The sequence below is a fragment of the Apus apus genome, chromosome 2 (assembly GCF_020740795.1).
Source record: "Apus apus isolate bApuApu2 chromosome 2, bApuApu2.pri.cur, whole genome shotgun sequence".
NCBI classification, from domain to species: domain Eukaryota; kingdom Metazoa; phylum Chordata; class Aves; order Apodiformes; family Apodidae; genus Apus; species Apus apus.
Genome location: NC_067283.1, coordinates 44,295,060 through 44,317,069, shown reverse-complemented (window position 1 = coordinate 44,317,069; position 22,010 = coordinate 44,295,060). Strand labels below are relative to the sequence as shown.

Genomic DNA, 22,010 nt, shown 5'->3' with positions numbered 1-22,010 from the left:
ACAGCACAATGCTGTTGGCTGAATTAGTATTCAAACCTTTTAACTCTCAGATCATCCTTTGACATCCTGCTACCTAGGTAGATATTCTCATATTGTACATCTACATTTCACTTCTTCCCGAGGGTTAAAGATCATAATTTCAGACAAACTGAAGCATTCTGAGATTGACACACAGTTTCAAAATGAAGGCTAGCTCTTCCAACAACCACTACCTTCAAAAGTCAGGTTAATTAAATTAAAAGTAAGATAAATTTAGCTATGTTCTCCTTCAAGTACACCCAACAAAAGAAAAATTAATAAGGAACAAATAGCTGGTTACCAGAAGCTGGCAACATATCTTCACCTGTGACATTTGAATACTTTATATTCCTTTCCTTTTCTGAAAACACCACCACATTTGAGTCAGAAACATAGCCCTGTATAAAATTTTGAAATCTTGAGAGGAATGCTCTCATTTTTACAGAAAATTGATGCTTCTGAATTAAGAAATTAAATGAAGATTAATCCTACTGATGGCTAAGAGATTCACTATTTCACCTCAGTTATGCTTCCAAATGTACTACTAGTATAATTCTAGCTGGAGAAACAGAAATACAGGTTAGTTTTTATAGCACATACATGCACAACCTCTTGTTAGATACATCTGATCTATGTACAAGACCAAAGTAGCAAAAGGTCTAAATACGTAAATATATTCTTATACTATTACTAACATAATAAAAAGACATAAATGCTTAGTTGTCCTTTGTACTATTACATTCCCAGCTCTTAAGAGGATAATATAGGTAATCACCATAAAGATTCTCCTGACTTAGTAGAGAACTCATGAACAGCTGCTACACTTAAAAAGTTCAGGGGATATCTTTTGGTTTTAACCTAGGCAACATGTAATTTAAAATATATAGCACAAGGTATATACATAAACAGCACCTACATTATTGTCTGAAAATCATCATCCACAAGGATCATATCTGCTGCCTCTTTACAAACGTCTGTTCCGGTTTGTCCCATTGCTACACCAATATCCGCAGCCTTCAGAGCAACAGCATCATTCACTCCATCTCCTGTCATAGCTACTACTGCACCATTATTTTGCAGGGACTAAAGGAAGAAAAAGAGCTTAAATCAGGTATTGAAATAACCCATCCTATAAAATTATTCTAGAGACAAGGCTGGTGTCAATCACCGCTGCCTGATTTCTTATAATTCCACTGTAAAATCCTAAAAAAAAAGGCAGCTGTTTGTATTCTAATGCATTTTTAGACAAGATTTTAGGTTAATCTGCAGTTCTATATTCAGAGAGCCATTTTGTGATTCTGTGACATTTTAAAGCTAGGGTATATTAAACATGCCTCTAAGAGAACGTAAAAAAAAAATCTAAAGAAGACACTATTTTTACATTATCATTCTCTTGTATTTCTCAGTATATTCCAACTGACTCAATGTTTGACTTCCTATTTGTTGTTGCTTTTCTGATTGTTCCAGTTGTTACATCGTCTATGTCCCTCTTTGCTACCTTCTTTTGTTAACTTCCGAATGGAAGCATTATCTCAGACACAGATTTAAAGTCATGCCCTTTTATCTTGTTCTGAGATGTATCAGAAATATGGTTCTTTCAAGTTCCTAGTGAGTTCAACTGCAATGTGACCCAAAATCTCAATCAACCCCCAGCTCCCTACGTAAAAGAAAGCATAATGCTGCCTACCAGCAGCTGCCAGTCCGTTGTGGGCACCACGTATTTTTCTAGGTAATATTTTCAAATACACTTCACTTGCAAAACAAACGCACTTCTGATTTCATATTGACACACTGTAGCATATTGTAATTTAAGTAAACGCACAACAAATAGTACCTGTAGCAACAGTCCAACATTTGAGCCTCTACTAAGACGTACCTTTATAATCTTCAATTTATGTCGGGGACTGGCTCTGTAAAATACAGCAACCTGTTAAAAGTATAATGAGAAAGTTGTGAAAATTTGAGAAACGTGAAGAATCGCACTGGATTCTATAAAGCTAGAGGATAAACAAATACCATAAAAGGCCAGCTGCATTTTTGTTAGCTCTGAAGTTGAAGCACAAGGGGGCTGTGTTTTTAATAGAGTGATACCACTAATCGCAGGGAAGACTTGAAGTGTGCTCTGTTAAATGAAGTTGGTGCTACTAATTTCAAGATAGAATATGCAATTTAAAAGCCTTCTGAAATTATGGAGCAGCTGGATTATAAAGGCTTGCTGTCATTTAGAGGCAAGGATGTTGTGCGAGACAGTGTCAAAGGCTTTGCACAAATCCAGGAAGAGAACATCAGTTGCCCCTCCCATTACCCACCAACGCTGTAACCCTGCCACAGAAGGCCACGAAATTTGTCGCGCACAATTTGCCCCTAGTGAAGCCATGTTGGCTGTCATCAACCACCTTATTATCCATGTGCCTTAGCAGAGTTTCCAGGAGGATCTGCTCCATAATCGTGCCAGGCACAGAGGTCAGGCTGACTGGCCTGCAGTCGCCTGGGTCATTCTTTATTCCCTTTTTTAAAATGGGGGTTACGTTTCCCCTTTTACAGTCTCCGGGAACTTCAGACTGCCGCAACTTCTCAAATATGATGAACAGTGGCTTAGAAACTACATCTGACAGTTCCCTCAGGACCCCTAGATGAATCTCAACAGGTCCCATGGACTTGTGCACCTTCAGGTTCTGTAGATGGTCTCACACCCGATCTACTTAAATCTAAGTAATAAGGATTATAGTTTAGAAGGAACTATTAATTTTCAGATTATTTTTGTTTGTCTCTCTTCTCTTCAAATTGAAATTTTAGCATGTGGAATTTAGTTTTCCATAAACTCCACACTGCTAGCATTCACATCTATTTTTCCTTTTTTTAATTAATTCTAGTAAGATTTTACATAAATGGCTAGAGTACAAATTGGGTCTTAGGCAAAACATGAACGAAGTAAATTTGTAGCTGTTTCAGTTATTTAGGGTGGACAGAACAAGTACTACCTAAGAAACCCAAAGTTACTATTTGCCACACATTTATTTTTTTTTCTAAATTTGTCCTTGTAAGTCATGGAGGAAAGACAGAAAGATGACATGCCCATTTCTTGATTGTAAATATTGGCTTTTGGCTTGTTCACATCAGATTCAAACATGCTGCTAATTTTGCAGTCTTTTGAAAACAGCAGCATTCTGATAGGATACATTTTGCAATGTAGCCAAACCTGAACCTCAACTGCATTTAATTATGCTTTCACATTAACCAAATGCCAATATCAAAGTTGTACTTCAATAACTAAAAAGTATTAAGCAGTAACTTAATAAACAGACCCTTTCAAAATTCTCAGTGACCTCAAATCAATCAAAAATCATGAAAGATACAGAGAGCTCTTCCTATCAATTACGAAAAGACTGACTGTCTGAACGTGCAAACTGTAAGATTATATATATGAACTGAGCTAGTCAAACAAATAAAATGGTCTAATAATCCAAAGAGGTGACAATGCTCACTGAAAGCCAGAGATGGCAAAATTAAAGTTCCAGTACAGGCACTGAAAGGTGAAAAGCAAATTGAATCATTAAAAAAGACAAAAGCAATAAACTCACTAAAATGATAACCACGTGAGTTGCAATAAACAAATTTTCTATGATCAGTCTTAGGTCAAACCAAAAGATACTTGTTTGATCTGGGCCAAGCTTCTGTGTTCCTGAACTGGTAATTTACTGCACCACTTCTATTAGAACAATGTTATTTGTATCTCAGAATTAACAGTTTTCCAGAGAAAAATGCATTTCTCAATATAAAATGTATGCTTTAGTGCATTTCAGTAAGTATCAAAACAAACCTTTGGTGTTATTTGAGAAAGCTGCTGAATATCCAAATCATCTATTTCTTCTCCAGAGATTGCCTGTGAATTTTTGGAATACAATCCTAGTCGACTAGCTGGAAATAAATAATAAAAAAGATATAATCATAATTTACCCTTTAAAAACATTAGATAACCTTTAAAAAAAAAAAAAAAAGGCAACTCTCTGAGAAAGTACTGCTAGTTTGGGGGTGCGCTTTTTACGTACACATTCAACTTTTTGTTCATCATCCTGTATGTAAAGAGTTCATATTTTGGCTAAAGTACTTTGATGTATTAAGAATGCAAAAATAATTAAATGTTCATTAATAATACTTAAACTTCAAATGTAGTTATATGGACAAAATTGTATTGAAACGCCATAATACTCATTGTCACTGGCTATTTTAGTTTCCCCTGGTTCTCATAAGACAGGCATCCAAAGCTGAGGGTTTAAGACTGAGAATCAGAAACCCAAGATACAGTAAAAAAAGTCTCCAACAGTAAAAGTTATACATTAACCAAATTAGAAAAACTACCGTTGAAGCTGAAACCAAAGTACGAGTTCAGGCTAGGGTGTTAGTTTTTTGAGGCTTTTTCCTCCTAATTCCACTGTACCACATGTCAACCCAAGAAACAGAACTCACAAATGGTAAAGACTTACTGCCCACACTTCACAACAATTAGCAAAGCACTGCCAAAACAGAAAACAAGTAAAAAACACAAGGAAACAGACTACTCATACCAATGGCAACTGCAGTCTCCTGTGAATCTCCAGTAATCATTTTTATTGCAACTCCCGAGGTGATCAGCGTACTAACAGCTTCTTTTACACCTGTCCGTGGAGGATCAATTATTCCCACAAGCCCCAAAAAAGTCAGTTGTCCTAATTCAGGACCAGAAGCTAACGCCAGAACTTTTAGGAGATAAAGACAAACCAAAAAAAAGTTAAGATTCTAAATAAACGTTTACATCAGCATTTAAAACAACTGTTTTAAATCACTAGGCCAGCATAAAGCAAAAGAGCAGTAATTGCAATTTTCTTTTTTTTTTTAAGCCATGGTCACAACATCTGTTATCTTGAGTATTCAGAGTAGCCTACTGATGTATATTCCTTTTTTCTAAAAAGTAGGTTTTTTACCAAACATAAGTATTCCAGGTTTTAAAGATAATTTTTCTGTTTGTTTTCAGATGAAAGTGCTTATACTTTCATTGCATGGAAAGAGAACAGCATCTAGGCTTTGTGGCTTTTCTGTACATGCATGGTCTTTTATGCAAGAGGATGAAAGGGAGGATCAGTTAATGTATTTTAATTTTCAGCCTTTTTTTATTTTTTTAGAGAGGCAGGTTTCACTGAGTATATGCTGAATATTTTCTGGAATGTCTTTTATAGTAGGAATTTTAATTCAAATATATTTAAATTACATTAGAGTTGTAAGGGAAAAGCAAATTCACTTCTTTCAAAACATCATCCTAGATTGTTTTTTTTTTTACAGTGGTCTGAAGAAAAGACAAAGAATGACTGTCCAAACAAAACAGCACAGAGATATACTCCTCCTATCATCTCCTCTCAGTTTCTCATAATCTGCATCCTAGGAACTTCCTAAGCCACACAGAGCTCCTACTTTAAGAAAAAAAAAAAAAGGAAAAAAAAAGCTGTAGATGGACTTTACAGGTCCTTTACACAGGCCAAAAAACACCAGCCATTTATAATGCTTGACCACAACCACCTCCTATCAATCACATTGTGAAAAATACTTTGTTATTTTTAAAAAATCTACACCACTTGTTAACAGAAAAGGTAACTGTGATGCCATCTTCTGACCTGCTGTCCTGGTTTGAGGACACCTGCTATCAGTTGTGCTAGTCTAACTCACAAAGGTGTCATGAGCCAAAGTAATAGAAAAACACCCACATTCACATTTTAAAAACTCCACAGATTTCCACAGAATTGGTATTAGGTAGCAATGCACTGTTAAGCTACGGTCACATGCAAGAGATGATAGGAACCAGTGCCTTTTTTCACTCTTTGTAATTTAATCATGTTATTATACAGGCCTTAGGCAACAGCACCTGTTTTTCCACTCCTCCATTTAAAAGAAAACATGAACAACCCAGTGGCACTTACTAAACAACAAAAAAATTCCTAGTGCCATTTTTAAAACAATGGTTATTTGGAGACACTGAAAACAGCCTTACCCCTAAGTCCTGCAGAGCCCATAGATGTCTTCTCTTCCTGGTATTGCTCTCTCTGTTGCTGAACAAGAGGTAGAGTCTGTCCCTTACAGTTATAGGATGTACAGTACCTAATGACTTGTTCATAAGCACCTTTCATAAAGCAAACTTCAGGTTTGTCCTAAAAGGGAAAAAAATTGTTGTGTGCATATATGTGTGTATATACGCAAATATACACACATAAGCACACACACAAAAGCACACATAAGAATGGAATATCTGTACTTTTGTTAAGTCTCCAGAACATCATGCAAATTGAAGTTATACTTATAAACCTAAAACTCTGTTGACCATACACTGTATAGAGATACTCAAGAGTGGTAATGTCAAAAAAGGCCAGCTAATAACCAGTACCTCATTTCAGTAGCCATCATATACATAAGACATTGCAGGTCACACCTTATAGACTAAAGAGGCCATGCAAAGGACAGAAATCAAGCCTATACAGAACATTAGACCTGAAAGACTCATAATTTGACCAGCTGCACAGGTCATTGAACATCACTTGCATCCTTGTACCATGCCTAATGCCTAGTATTTTCCAGATAGCCCTCTAGCCTTGATGCCAGCAGGGGACTGAGAATCCACCATCTACCTTGAACATTTAACTCCAGTGCTACAACCCTTAACTTCAGCCCTCCTCCATTATGAATTGCTGCCTCAGCTCAGTTTCCAATCACTGATTCTCATCTTCTCTCCTGCTGAACTAAAAAGCTCTTTTTTAATATATCTATTTTCTCCCCGTGAAGGAATTTATGCACAGTAGTCAAGTTATCTCAATCTCTTTAATAGGCTTAACAGATAGAGCTCTAAGTTTCTAAATCCACTGCATTTCCTAGCCTTCAAATAACTTATGCACCCTTTAAAACTGTTACCAATTTTCAACAGTCTTTTAAAAGTATTGATACCAAAACACAGACAAAGTAAACCCTTACGTGGATGAAAACTACACGGCAATTCCTGCTCACCCCTTTATGCAGACAAGGATAATACAACCATACTATACATATAGATAAAAGGAGTCAAATGCTCTGTTTCCAAAGTAAAGATTTTACTGTGAAGTTTAAACACTGTCAGCAAGCTCGTTTTTTTGGTCAGAAGTACTAGGAAATTTTTGATAGATCCAAGATAAGGTCTGTTGTTGCACGTATTATCTAGAAAGCTCCAGTTATCAGGCTGGCAGTGACTATGCCAATGTTTGTAACAAAAACATATGTATGTGGAAGCACCAGAAAATGTAAAAGGAGGTTAAAAAATGGTTTGTATTGATAATCCAGGACCCTGTCATCAATAAAAATCTGTTAACTCTGGGAAACATGCTGCCTGCATCAAAACCAGAAAGCCTGTGTTTTCAAACAAAATATATTTTATTACTGAACATCAATGCATCTTCTTGCTATTTATTCATTATGTAACTAAGTAACACTGAAACAGTAGAAAATTAGCAGAGTTGCTTTAGATGTTTGAGGAGGGAGAAGGAAGAAAATACAGCCAGGACTCAACATCTCAGATATCAGGATACCTAAAATCCTTTCCCAGTCTGCCTTTTATGCAAAGAACTTCTTATGATTCTTAATCTTCACTTCAGAGTTTGAGATTAAACCAGTGTTTATTATCAAACCATATTCCCAGGACTGTGCACTACCAGGCTGCCATAAAGTGAAAAATGAGGACTTTAAACAAGGTAGAATCATATAATGATTTTGGTTGAAAAAGACCTTTAGGATCACTGAGTCCAGCCATTAACACTGTCAAGGCCACCACGAAACCATGCCCCTAAGCACCATATCTTTTAAATACCTCCAAGGATGGTAACTTGACCACTTCTGTGGGTTGCTGAAGTGCATGACAACCTTTTCAGCAAAACAATTTTTCTTAACCTCCTCTAGCACAACTTGAGGCCATTTTCTCTTGTTCTGTTGCTTTTTACTTGGAGAAGAGTCCAACACCCATCTTGCTACAACCTCCTTTAAAGGAGTTGTAGACAGTGATATGGTCTTCACTCAGCCTTCTTTTCTCCAGGCTAAACAATCCCAGTTTCCTCAGCCCCTCCTCCAAAGACTTGATCTCCAGACCCTTTACCAGCTTCACTGTCCTTCTTTGGACACACTCCAACACCTCAATAATCTTGTAGTGAAGGGCCCAAAACTGAACACAGTATTTGAGGTGCAGCTTCACAAGTGCCAAGTACAGCAGAACAACCACTGCCTTAGTCCTGCTGGCCACACTATTTCTGATACAAGCCAGGATGCTGTTGGCCTTCTTGGCTACTAAAACACATCGCTGGCTCATAGTCAGCCAGCAATCAACCAATACTCAGGCAGATAACTGTTCTACAGAGCCAGTGCACAAGGAAACAGTGACTGGTTTACCTGCTGTGTTCTGTGAACACATTTAACAGCCATCCATTTTTGTTCTGAGCTGAAGGGATATTCAGCCTTCCTTATGTAGTCTTCCTGGACTCCATCTAAACCCATCTGTATAAAACAAGTTTAACACCACAACGTCAGGACCTTTTATTTTCAAACAGCTAAGCAATTTTTTGAATTGTTGAGACATCATAGTTAACAATCATTACTTGGTTAAAAACCATTTTCATCTCCAAAGTTGTTTTTGAGCACACTATTCCAGTTTAGACAAACTTGTAACAAACTAGTACCAAAAGAATCTAGAAGCTTCTTTCAGGCTTAAGCATAAGACAGACCACCTAACATTATATGTCAGCTTTGATCCAAGGATCTTTAAATACTTTGTACATTATGATCATCCAAGGATTCAAGTCTGGCAATGGTCAGCAAGGTAGTTCTTGGTTTGACAAAACTCATCTATGGCCCCATTCAATTTTTTTCCTTTATATCTTCATGTAATTTCTCTGCTGGGAGGGCCTACAAAAGTTTAACACAAGACTGCGGCAAAGTCTGGAGAAGGAAAGTAATTGATTTTAAGTTTGAATGATCCAACCTGAAATTACTTTTAGTGATCAGAATCATCCAACCATTTAATCTGAAACTAACCATGAAGACTCCAGGCAAAATGCATTTCATTTCAGCTGCTTTTCTCTCGCTACCCCTGATGCAACTCATAGCATTTTATGTTCTTCCTTTAACAAAGTCCAAGAGAAAGTGCCAATTAAAGAAGATGCAGAAGCAGCAGCCTGCCGTGAGCCATTTTTAGTATTCACAGAGCTTCACAAGCCCTTCACTACCACCCTTTCCATTAACAGATGGGGAAGACTCCTGCTCAGTTTCTACAGGCTCTTACCAAAATGACATCACCCTGGTCATTTCCAGTCAAAGACTGGGGACTTGGAATGAGTCTCAGCCAGAAGATAAATACATCTTGGACCTCAGTTACACAAGGAGAGAAAGACTAATGCATTCATTTTTCCATGTTTTTGAGTTTATTCTCCATCACAGAAATAAAATCAAGTGCTAAGACGCCCTGCCACATTTCTCAGTAGCTGCAGTGGGTGTGTCACAGCATTAAAATAGTACCAATTGATTTAATCAGTCTACACAATTCAAACCACCTGAGCCCTGCACTTTAAAGGCACTATAAATGCTGCAGTCAGCAACACATCAGTTATTAACTTCTTACTGCTTCCGATGAGAACTGTGAAAGAGACAGAAGAATCAATATTCAACAGGTGAACTAGCTTGTGGCAGGTAAAGACACTGCTAAAAAAAGATGAAAATAAAGATTTTTACTTCAGTTCTAAATAATTTTCTCTCATCCTTCAGAATGCCCAAAGATTTCCAACAGATAAAAAACACAGGAGATGAGCATTTGCAATAAAAATCTAGGAGACCCAAAGGAGAAGAATATGAGAAAACAAAACCATGACTTATTTTTACACACTTCCCACCTGCCACGAATCCAAAAAGCACTGTCAAATACCCACCTTCATAGCAAGTGCAATTAAAGCCCCTTCTGTTGGCTTCCCCATTAACGTGTTGTTTCTAATCAAAGCATCATTGCACACACAACCGGCCTAAAAGATGGTGAAGGAAAGGGGAGAAAATAAAATACAGTGTCACACTAAGCTCTTGTGCTACATCATCAGTTAAAACTCACCTCTCTGTGCCAACATCTTACCTCAACAATTTTGCTAATGGATGGGTTGTTATAACCATGAATAACTTCACCATCAAGCATCACTTCTCCAAACCTGTTATAACCTACCCCAGTAACCTGCAAAACAAACAGTCAAAGGCAGTAAGCAATATTATGTTCACTAGGTTCATAAACTGTTTCAATCTCAGCTTTTTACTATAAACTAGAGAAAAATTTTAACAGGCTATTCATAACAACAGATCTTACTCAGTTTAAGTAAGTTCTCCTATGCAGCTTTGAATGTAGCAGGCACTAGATTAAGGAACAAAACTGTGTGGGCAAGTGAGTTCAATGAAATATATTAGAGCCTTTTTTTTTTTTTTAAGTGGTACTTTTGTTCCTTAGCATAAATAAATGCAGTGTATGTTGTTTCCTTACAGTATTAGGCATCATTTCTTTTTTCCTCTCTTTCTTCTGCTTATTTTTTTTCTTCCAATTCATTTTTATCCTGGTTAATAATGCATACCCCCTGAAGGCAAAGGGAAGTACAAGCAGAGCCCTACTTTCATCCATTAAGGAGAAAAAAAATAAAGTAAAATCATACTTCAACAGCCTCTCAGCTGAGACCTCACAGAGGTGTTAAAAACAGTAAAATTTCATTTTTGGTGCATGAAAACCAGGCATCCCACTAGGACCCTAAAAAGGTCATCGTGTCTACAGCATTATCAGCTAATATGTCTCACCGTCGTTTCAAGTTACCTTTCAATTAGGAAAAAGGAGCCAATCTGACCCAGATGTAAACAAACTGCACTAGCAGTAAAAAAGCAATTACAGTACTCCTGCAGGATTCTGAGAAAAATAAACAACAAGACACATAGGCAAAAAAACCCCAAAAAATAGCCAGTATTTATGTTTGTAAAAGCCGATTACAAGATTCTCTGTTAAATCTAATGTGGAAAAAACCCTGATCAAGAAGTTTGAGAATTTAAGAACTTGTTTAAAACACTACCATAAAACCACATCTAGTTCCACACCTTGCTGCTGATTTTCTATTCCTGCTGCTTTTATCTTTTGTGCATTTACTTCAGTCTTTGCAGCAACTCCCCAACCTCAACAACCACTGTTCCATGTCCTGCTCCAACTTCCAACTCCATCCATTATGAAAAAGTAAGAACAACTGTACAACACTCAGTATTGAAGAGTTCACAAAATGGTCTTTTAGCCAAATGCTGTATATTCCTATTTTAAATGTTTGGAACACCTACATTTTATTTTTATGCATTTGTAACAGCAAAGTAGCCTCAATTTTCTGTTCTGAAGAAAAAACACAACTTGTCTTTGTAATGTATTTCGGCATCTTGCATTGTGACCTACAGCCATGAAAAGACTGAAGAACTTAACCTACCATACCAAAAATACTTATTTAACCAAGGAAGACTTGCATAACACAGCTCAAAGGCTGCAATACTAAATGAAGAACAGAACCATCTGCAACTTGAGGAACAGGAGTTTGGTGCAACAAATTTATGCTTTCTTAACTGGTGCTTTACCTTCAGTATCCTCAGGCATGCTTCAATTGATACACACAACAAAGTAAAATGGAAAGGCAAGTCTAACAGTCTCACTACCTACCTCAGCATGCTGCCCATCTGAAGTAAAAATATGAGTAACAGTCATTTCATTCTTTGTCAGAGTTCCAGTTTTATCTGAACAAATGACATTGCAACAACCTGGAATAACAAATTAACATTTATAAGACAATGTTTGTTTAGAACAATGTAACTAACAAGAACAAAAGTATTCAAGAGAAGCAAATTTCTAGAAATACTGCAGCTGTTGGTGAAAAAAACAAAATGTGACTTAACAATGACAGCCAATTTTCAACCATTAATGAACAGCTGTACAAGGTCCTTGCAAGTTTTTCCAATGTATTAAAAAAACCTAATGAAAATCCCAAACTCACAGCTCTTTCAAAATGCCTGCATTCACTAGCTCTCCTTCATTTTATTCAGCTGCACCTCAAACTGCATTACTGAAATCTCAGTTGTGGCACCTGCTGAAGGGGAAAGCTAAGAGTCTGCTTTACAGCAGTCATTCTTCTTCATAAAGAAGTGCAACATCTAGATGACCCTAACCACCACACTTCTGTCACCCAAGTGTGACACTCATGTTTGCAGGGTAAGCAGTATATTGAAAAGATTACAGAAATGTGATATTTGTATATGCCTTTTTAACTCAGGAAAAGAGTATTTTGAAAGAGTGCTGTAGGATCTTGACATATGATAGTAGGAACTGCAAAAGTAGCAAAAGACATTGCAGTGCTAATGAAACTCTGGTAGAGGCACTGGAAAAAGTATTTCCAATCTTCAAAGTCAAAAAGAAATTCAAATGCAGCAGAATAATTTAACTTAGTATTTCTTTTCTATGTCCTCTACTTTACATGTTTCACAACTAAACAGGATATTTTTAAGTTTTAATACAAGCAGGATAACATCTGGAAGGTGTACAATGATTACAAAGCTTTTTCTAATATTCAAATTTGGATTTGTTTCCATCTGTCAATGTAATTCCTAAATTCACATGAAAAATTTAGTTTAAAAACCATTTTACAACTCTTATTTAACAAGAACATCTTACGGCAAACAAGTATAAAGAATGCTCCATACAACCAACCACTCTCAGTTTGAGTACTGCTACTGTGGCATGCTATTAACTGGCAGACTGTTTATTTCAGTTAAATAAAAATTAAAAAGTAGAGGGCCCACAAAAACACACACCTGAACTCTTAACTGTATAAAATGCATTCAATTTATAAGTATTTTGTAAATACCACCACTGGCAAAATAAGAATACCTGCTTTATTTTAACCATTAGTAATCAATATTTGTGTTGATTTCATAATATTTGTAACAAAATGCTATCTCTAAGTTAGCCCAGTCATACCTAAAGTTTCAACAATAGGCAGTTTTTTTACAATAGCCCGTTTCTTCACCATTCTCATCACACCAAGGGCCAGTGTCACTGTTACCACAATTGGAAGTCCTTCAGGGATTGCAGCTACAGCCAAACTGTAAAGAAAGTAAATATATAAATCCTGCTTTAGAATGTCATACATGAATACATAGTAATGATGCATTTACACTTCAGAACATTGTTTGTTCACTGAGGTTAAAAGTGAAAGGAAGCAGCTGCCGTGTGATTCTAGTTTTACACCATTCACCATAAGGTACACACTGAAGACAGTAACAAAATGCAGTAACTCATTACTTATGCAAGAGTAGGAAGAAAATTTGGGGGCGAGGGAGAAATGAATTATACATCTGTTTTGCCCACACAAAAACTCTAACTAGGACTGTGCACAGCAGCCCAGATTGTGAAGAACAAGTGTAGTCAGCACTAAACAGAACTGGGAAACACCACCACTCCAAGTGATCACTGATCCACAGCTGTTACTTCTAGATCATGATGTGGCAGCAAGCTAAGTGCAGGAATGGCACAGGTCATTTTAAAAGACCAACCAAAACAAAAAAGAAAGCACCTGCTAACAGTGTAAACCAGATCACAATAACTCATTGCACAGTACTCAAAGACACAGGCCCTGCTGCCTTTTTTTTTTTTTCTCCCCAAAAGGGTAAATCTCCAGAGTCTGATCTTATCATTTAAAGAAACACTTCTGCCTTGAGCACAGCAACACACTGGGATTAGGCTTCCATAACATGCCAGAAAATGAGGCAATTAACTACACAAGGCCTGCAGCAACTTAAGTTTTGCTTGTTACCACTTAGAAAATCAAGATTTTCTTATTTACTCTGACAGAAGTTCAAATGTACAAGTCTACCATTTGTTTGCAGATGTTCCACAAGACACTCAGAAATCACCATGCAAATGCAAGGTTAGAGACTGGCAGGAACGTACTGTATCGTTAAAAACTAGTACGAACTTACTTTTTTACAGCACAAAGTCTATTTTAAATTTGAACTAATTATGTGAACTTAAAAGCAGAGTCTATGTGCGAGTGCGTTACAATATACATCACTAACTTTCAGATACTTGCTGTAATGCTCATTCTACACTATTTAAAAACAAAAATCTTACCTTACACCAATTGTGAACATATCAAGTATATGCTTTCCTTGCAACCAACCAACCAGCATAATGACTCCTATAAAGAAAACAGTCGCCAGGATAAATATAAACCCGATACGTACTGTAGCCTCATATGGGAAAGAAAAAAACTCAAATAGCCAAAACCAAGCTTATCATTGTGCTACCCATAAAAATCTGTTATTTCTTTCACTGTCATACTAACAGAATCATGCTTAGACAAAGATGAACAAAGTTTCTGCCAGTCAAGTTGCCCAATCCCACCAGCAGAGGGGTGCTAACTTCTGCACACCTTGAATCAGAATATAAGACATGCTGCAATTTAAAATAAACCATTTGGAGGACAAAAAGTAAGTCAGAAAAGTATGTTTGCAGGAAGAAGCAAGTAAACACCCTTATGATGAAAGTTATGTTGCGTTAGTAATCATTAGATGGTTAGTGGCAGGAACTCAAGACGATCAATAAAATGAGTCAAAATATTTTAAAGAAAAATCAAGCCCTTCTGTTTCACTAAGCCTACATGTTAGTTTCAGTTGCATAACAACTTGTAATTCTTTTACATAAATTCTCTTACCTATTATACCAAAGGAATACAAGGAGAGCTGTTTTCCCAAGAGATCCATGCTCTTCTGCAGAGGTGTCTTTGGAGCCTTGATGAATAGTAAACATGAAACAGTTAACAAGCACAGGTTAAAAAACATATACTGTATCACATACCACTTCAGATGTGCAAATTTTAAGACACTGTCTGTGACTATATATCCTCTGTTTCCATATGTTTACTTTGTGAAAACAGACTACTCCCTTCTATTCTTGTGTAGAATTCAAGGTGACTCAAGAACACTTCAATTAAATGAAAACTTCAATAGAAATATTCTTTGGAAGCTTTGTGATGCCTACAGCAAATATAATAAAAAAGTCACAAATATTATTTTTTTTAAAAATAAGCATCATCATAATGCCAACTAAAAGCCACTGCATGTATTCCAAGTCCAAAAAGTTCTTGATAACAAGAATAAAACTGACTTTTCAAGACAAGGGCTTTAGAGCCCTGGAAGGCAAGTCATATCTCAAAAGGAATTTGTTCACCATTTGCAGAAATTTCAGCTTAGCCAAATATAAAACTATGGAAATATTTACACAATCTTACGCAAAAAATAAAATAAATGTAAAAAATTGTACAGAAAGAAAGAAAGAGGGGACATAAAGGAAAAATTTAAACGAAAAACAAAAGCCAAAGAACAGGACATCTGATTTTTTACAATGGATGCAGTAAGTCCAGGGGTTTTTTAATAGTAATATGTCGTGGACTACAGTATAGAAAGCGTGGCCAAAAAGAAGGAAGACAGGGTCCCTGTAAAATCATCTTTGTCCAACAAGTTATGAGAAAAGTGTGTATACTCATCATTAGAAAGCTGGTATCAAGTTTGATTCACTCTTGCCTTCAAAATCTACTTTTAAAATGAGATTACTGTAAACATGAAAAATTACCCTAAAGTACTGCAATGCTTCAGAATGTTGTTAGTTTAGAATGCTCACATAGGGTGGTCTTTTTCATTAATAATTACACTTGATACAATACAAACTAAATACTGCTGAACAGTTGATCACATTTTCCTCACAGGTATTAAAGCAGATTCTACTCTGGTGACTGGACAGCAACATTCCCTTGAAAGAGGCAGAAAGGCACTGCAGCTAACAAAATGAGGCTGGTGATGCACTCCTGGCTGCTGCATTTAAAGCCTTTTGTTGCCTTTTTTTTTTGGCAGATTTCAGAAATTTATATTTCTGGGGAAAAAAGAGCTGCCTATATTATGCCTGATCATGTAATCACAGCCAGAGATAATCACACTGTCTCCTTATGATCCTACATTGGCCAGGCAGCCAAAGAAGCAGCTAGAAGGCTGTAGATATACGAAGCACTCAACAGTCTGAATCCCCATGTGGATCAGTGTACTGCAATAAAGAAAAACCACTGTGGGACTCTGGCAGCCAAAAGTCAAAGGGAGCTTACAAAAGGTTAAGTTGGAGATCATGAAGCAGCAAGAGACACATGCATAACCCCGAAGTACACTGTTCACCAAGGGAAAAAAGTCCTGTGCGTGTAGCACACAAATCTGTCACACAAATCCCTTTTGCACAAATGTAGTTCCCCTTGAAAAAACATACTCCCACAAATTGCAATGAGGTTTGCTCCACTGAACAGGTTCAGAATACTCTTTGCACAGTTAGTATTTTTAGGTCAGCTATGCATATTCTGCTGCACTGAATTCAGTTGCTACTTTCACATTCAAAAGCTAAGATCTGTTCCACTAGAGGAAAAAAAAATATTAAAAGCAATGTATTTCACTTAAGTTAGGTTCTATGGAATAAACTCAAAGTTCTAATGAATGAAATATACACTCACAAAACATGTCCTTGCTTCTAAATATAACCACTCTTACCTCTTCTGCTTGCATCATTTTGAAAACCTCCCCAAATTCAGAGTTTTCTCCTGTTCCAATAACTATCCCCTAAAAAAAAAAAAAACAAACCAAAAATAAAGCCAATTCAAACCTGAAGTTTAACTTCAATGTTAATGGTTGCTCTTGGCAGATTTGACTCAAATAGTGGGCAAATGCCATTTAGCCTGCTATGATTTTTTTTAACTTTGTTTATAAAATTAAATCTTGGCACAAATACGAATTATTTTTGTTCAAAAACATTTTGCCTCTGTGAAGCAAACTGCTATTCTGTGCACCGCTGAAGTATTTAGTAACTGCGAGTAACGAAACCTCAAATAGGGTAACACCAGCCAAAACTGTACTTTCAGTTAAAGATTTTCAAACACATTCATGTAGTTCTAGAAGAAAAATACCACATCCTATGCAGAGGAGTTACACATCCTCTGCTCTCTAGAAATTTGAGCTCTCCCAGCCCTAGATTAGTTTTGGTTCCAAACCGTTCTCTGAAGAAGTACTAATGAGAAAAGCTCTGCAGTGTATCACAGCAGTCTTCCCCATTTCCAGTAAAATTTCTATTCTGTTCCATTTCTGTTATTTCAGAAAACTCGAAATATGTAGTGATTGAAGTACATTCCAGAACTGATACTTGAACTTCAAACTTCAAAAATAAGAACTGCCTTCAAATAGTTAAAACATGGAAAATATTCTTATCTACTAATAATGACTTTACCTTTGCTTTTCCACATCTGACCAATGTTCCCATGAAAGCAATATTGCTCCTAGAAGTAAGGTCTCCATTGGTTGCTGCTGGCTGCGGAGTTACAGATTTAGAGCAAGGAGCTGTCTCGCCCGTAAGACTGGATTCATCAACAGAAAGGTCCACAGCCTTTTAAAACAAAACACATGGACTAAGTGAAAAGCATGATAATTTTCTCTAAGTATTTGGAAGTGTTAAAAGAAGTTTTCCAATTTTAACCATTAAAAACACATCCAAATTCAATCATATGGTAAGAAGCCAAATCGGCGTCAATCATATTTTAAAGATCAACAAAGCAACAAGGACTCCTACAGAATATTGCAGCAATGCAACAAGCACTCACTTTGAAGAGTTTAAATTCACTAATAATTTATGTCTGTGATTGTTTTTCTATAAAAGATTCAAGAGGTTGCAACTGTGATGCATTCTATCACCAAACGAAATTATTAACTGGGAATGCAAGTGCATTTATTATCTATTATCCTCTCAACTCTTCCTCTGTCCACTTCCTCCTATCATGGTCCATTAAGAACTCACTAACAAAAAGCCTATTTCATGTTTTTTGTTCACAAAGTCTCTACAGGGAAAATGCTATTAAGGCAACAGTCAAGGTAGACCAAAGGAACAGAGGCGCTTTTTTGATTTAGGTTTTACATTTGTGATTTTTTCGGAAGCATATGGGGGCAGCCTGAGAAGAAAAAGGTAAAATTAATTATTCCGAATTAATTAGCTGGCAGATGAAAACAAAGCTTGCATTCTGGAAGTATAATCCACAACAAAAAAATAACTTATCAAAATACAAAATACTCTTGAACAGAGCCAAAGCCTGAATCATAAAATCCTCTTCACAAAATGTAAATAACATAAAACTGTATTATTAAAAAAGTATGTAACCACATTTTGGAGATGATAGCACTAAAATTCAAGACAGCCTTCTCAAGAAAAACAGTCTTAAAATGTGCATAATAAAACTCAACTGCCAAAACTCTTCAGAGTGTATCACTTACAAAGGGTGAGTATGGATCAGTCACACTGCACTTGGTACCACTACACTATAGGAGATCACTCAGATTCAAGCTGAGGGGGAGGCTGGTGCTTTGTTTTGGTGTTTTTTTAGTGGTGTGACAATTCTGATGCACTCCTGTTCTAGATGGACAATAAAATGAACACAGGCTCCTAGATCAAAAATAATTTAGTCAATACCAAGAGGACAGCACCTTTATAAAGAGTTTTCTGATCACTCAAACCCCTCTAATTCCTGATAGTCTCTCAAATACTTACTAGTGTAATACTCATTTTTAAAAGATGAATGCTGCATAAATAAATGAAAAGGGACACTTGTCAAAACCTGCAATTAATCTTTCAATCAAAGCCATAAAGAATTATTAACTCCAGAAAGTTCCATAGTGATTTTGTATCTGTGAGGTATTCCTTAGACTTTAAGCTGAAATAGGATGAAGATGCTACTTTGTTACTATTCAGATCTAGCCACATTTATCAGAGCTACCAAAAGGCACTGTGTTCAAAGCCTGCCATATTTCTAGATATGATAACTCTTGGCATCATATTCTAGCTTTAGAGCAGATTCCCATAAAACTTGATGAACCACACATTAACACACAGGAAACCTGGGCCAGAAAAGATCTTTTGAAAAGCAAGATTGCTCATGCATGATTACACCAGTGAAAAAAATACTTCTCACATATATGAAAGGCTTCAGAAAGTAAACAGGGCCTAATTACCATTTCTGCAATTTTCTAAGACAGCATCAATCAAAATATGCTGAAAATATCTAGCTCTGTCTGAAAAGATGATCCTAACTTAATGTTTTTAAGCCCCACTACCCCAAAACAATGCCCAGTAAAGACAAGATGTAAATGAGATGACATGCTTATTTTCAGATGATCTGCAAGAGTAATTGACACAGACAACACAAATGTTAATCTGGTGTAGGGCTGCAGACGGCTGAGAAACTTCTAATTCCCTTACTGTTTCCCTTTGTTAGAGGTCCAAGAATGCTGGTATCTCAGCATGCTATAAGCTTATGAACAAGAAAGTAGATGCTGCTGCAACAGCAGGTCCATACCGATGCAGAAAGTAAACAGTTGCAGACTCAAAAACAAACCCACTCAAGTACTAATTACATTGAAGGAGCTCACAACAGATGATCCAGACAAATATTTCAAAAGCACTTCAAATTTGCCTACCTTGTTTAGGCTTTGTGTATGAAATGAGCACTGAGTAATACAGTGTCAACCATTAATATACCAGATATTACTTCAACATGACTGACAGCCCAGGTATCAGGCAACCTGAGGATGCCCAATCTGACAGAAAAGTAACATAACATTATTCAATCGAAACCATCAAAATAATTAAGGTGAATATTTATATATGCATTCCACTTTGTTTTTAGAGAATCTGCAAGTACTACTATAGTGCTATCGCTTCAACTCAAGTGCTTCCAGCAGTGCTAATATTACAAATCAAATATTTAGTAAATTATAAAACAATACACACTGGTGAACAAGAGTCAGATAGCAAAGATTACACTGGCACAATTTCACAGTATTTTTTAAAACTATTCAATTATCAGAGAACACTGAAACTGTAGTCTAAAGATTCATGCAAATGAAGACTCCAAATCCTCTGCAACAAACTGCCAAAATACCTTTTAATTCTGACCAAAACCAGTAATTCTACAATTTGTTTAACTTCCAGTAAAAAAAATAATCAACTAAAATTTTCAGTAATGCATTACTATATAAAATTGGGAAACTCTTTACTCTCACATCCTACAATAAGAAACTAGATACTACGTTAAGAACGAACAGTCACATTTGGAAAATAGTTATTCCAAAATTTCTATCAAAACAGTTGTGAATGCCAAACAGCAACATTCACTGTGCTTCAGAAGCTATATTCTCTTGCACCCTTGTCTCACAAAAATAAAATTTATTACATATTAAAGTAATATTAGGTATATACCTCAAATAATCGTAGATCAGCCGGGACTCTGTCTCCAACTGACAGGCAGACTGTATCACCTGGGACTAAATCTCTGGCAAGTGTATGTTCCACTCTACATTCTCGTACACTGTAGGTAAAAATATGAAGAACAATAAGAATGACATCTTTGGGATTTTATTCCAGAAAAGCATTCACACTATTGACTACTCACTGCAATGTTACAGGTTTCAGCAAAGTATTATTTCTAATTTGTTGATTGTTTCTTAGAAGTTACACATCAGTACTATAACCTGAAGTGTTCAGAAGGGCAATGTGGAGTAATTCTTAGGGTCACAAAACAATCTTTAAAGTGAGCAAAAGCAAAACATGTTTTATGTCAGCATAAGAGTTTGACACAATGGTGTAAGTTCAGTAAAATCTTTTTAATTTACTCATTTCAGATTAAACTTAATGTGATTTCATTTAGGACTGAAAAGACAACGACATACCAATGGCATTCTGGAGGCACAAGTTTACTAAGCTCTTCAAGAGATTTTTCTGATCTATACTCCTGCAAACACATTTAAAAAATAAAGGCAGATATTTATAAAACAGACAAAAGGTAAAACAATATGATAAACCCACATCTATTGAAATTTATCTTATTAGTAATGTTGCATTAAAGTAGTCATCCAAACAATCAGATAAAAGATGCCCTTCACCAGTTCTACAGTAGACACTTTAAAAAGAAAACATGGTTCAAACACCAAAAAAAATGACAGATCTAAGAATTTGCCTACATTAATTTATTTTGAAAGAATAGCAGATTTTCTTTGTATTTTCCTTCAATATCTTCAGGGCTTTGTAAAACTTACAGTAATGCTTCTGAACTCAGCAATCAGACACATCATTAAGTTTTACAGTTTAACAAGTTAGTACCAAAAATACCGCACTCATGCTCTTAGGCCCAGGAGAACTAAGATATTACAACTCATCTCTAAGTCAATAAAGAGATTACAGATTTAAGGTAAGCAAAGATACAGAGCACAAACACAAAGCAATTCTGGTTTAGGTACACATGGTGTAAAACTGGGTATTTACAGAATGAAATGTTTAAATTATTTTTGGGGTTGTTTTGTTTTTTTTAAATTCCTGTACTAAATTTTGTACAGGAAAAGCCAGAGCTACATCTTCTAAATCTATTTTATACGAAGTTAAATAGTCTAAAAGTACTTCAACACTGTTTATTCTGAGTGCTTCTCTACAAGTACTCTTTATGGCTGAGTATAATACCCATATAGATGCATAAATGTCAATGTAGTTAAAGCAGGACCAATCACACAATATAGAACAGGCAAGAGACTTGAATGAAAGCACAGAGCTCTCTACTCAACCACTCCCAGCACAACCCATCAGACAACTACTTCAGTCTTATAAATAGGAGAGTTTACATAAAAGCAATAATCTTATTTGAACAACAGCTGTCTTACCTGAACGAAGGCAACTGTAACAACAATGAGTATTGCCTGCAAGAAGAAAAGATTCAAGAATTCCAAATGGCCGTGAAAGTAAGCAACAGCATTTGGTTTTGCTCAGCCACAGTTGTTACTATATATTAACAATATGATTT

At 36.1% G+C, this 22,010-nt stretch overlaps 1 protein-coding gene across 9 annotated transcripts in view; it reads right to left on the bottom strand.

The window, feature by feature from the left end:
* ATP2C1 (ATPase secretory pathway Ca2+ transporting 1) overlaps positions 1–22,010 on the bottom strand; it is a 100,902-nt gene that overhangs the window by 6,591 nt on the left and 72,301 nt on the right. For all 9 annotated transcript variants that reach the window (XM_051609174.1, XM_051609170.1, XM_051609173.1 and 6 more), the window contains 17 exons: positions 21,871–21,906; positions 20,890–20,951; positions 20,420–20,528; positions 17,405–17,560; positions 16,675–16,743; positions 14,805–14,880; positions 14,222–14,288; positions 13,070–13,194; positions 11,759–11,856; positions 10,169–10,264; positions 9,975–10,064; positions 8,446–8,550; positions 6,038–6,194; positions 4,584–4,754; positions 3,839–3,936; positions 1,895–1,945; positions 935–1,101 (listed from right to left, as the gene is read on the bottom strand). In XM_051609174.1, coding sequence (XP_051465134.1) covers positions 935–1,101; positions 1,895–1,945; positions 3,839–3,936; positions 4,584–4,754; positions 6,038–6,194; positions 8,446–8,550; positions 9,975–10,064; positions 10,169–10,264; positions 11,759–11,856; positions 13,070–13,194; positions 14,222–14,288; positions 14,805–14,880; positions 16,675–16,743; positions 17,405–17,560; positions 20,420–20,528; positions 20,890–20,951; positions 21,871–21,906 — 1,733 coding nt within the window. The remainder of the gene's footprint in view (positions 1–934; positions 1,102–1,894; positions 1,946–3,838; positions 3,937–4,583; positions 4,755–6,037; positions 6,195–8,445; positions 8,551–9,974; positions 10,065–10,168; positions 10,265–11,758; positions 11,857–13,069; positions 13,195–14,221; positions 14,289–14,804; positions 14,881–16,674; positions 16,744–17,404; positions 17,561–20,419; positions 20,529–20,889; positions 20,952–21,870; positions 21,907–22,010) is intronic.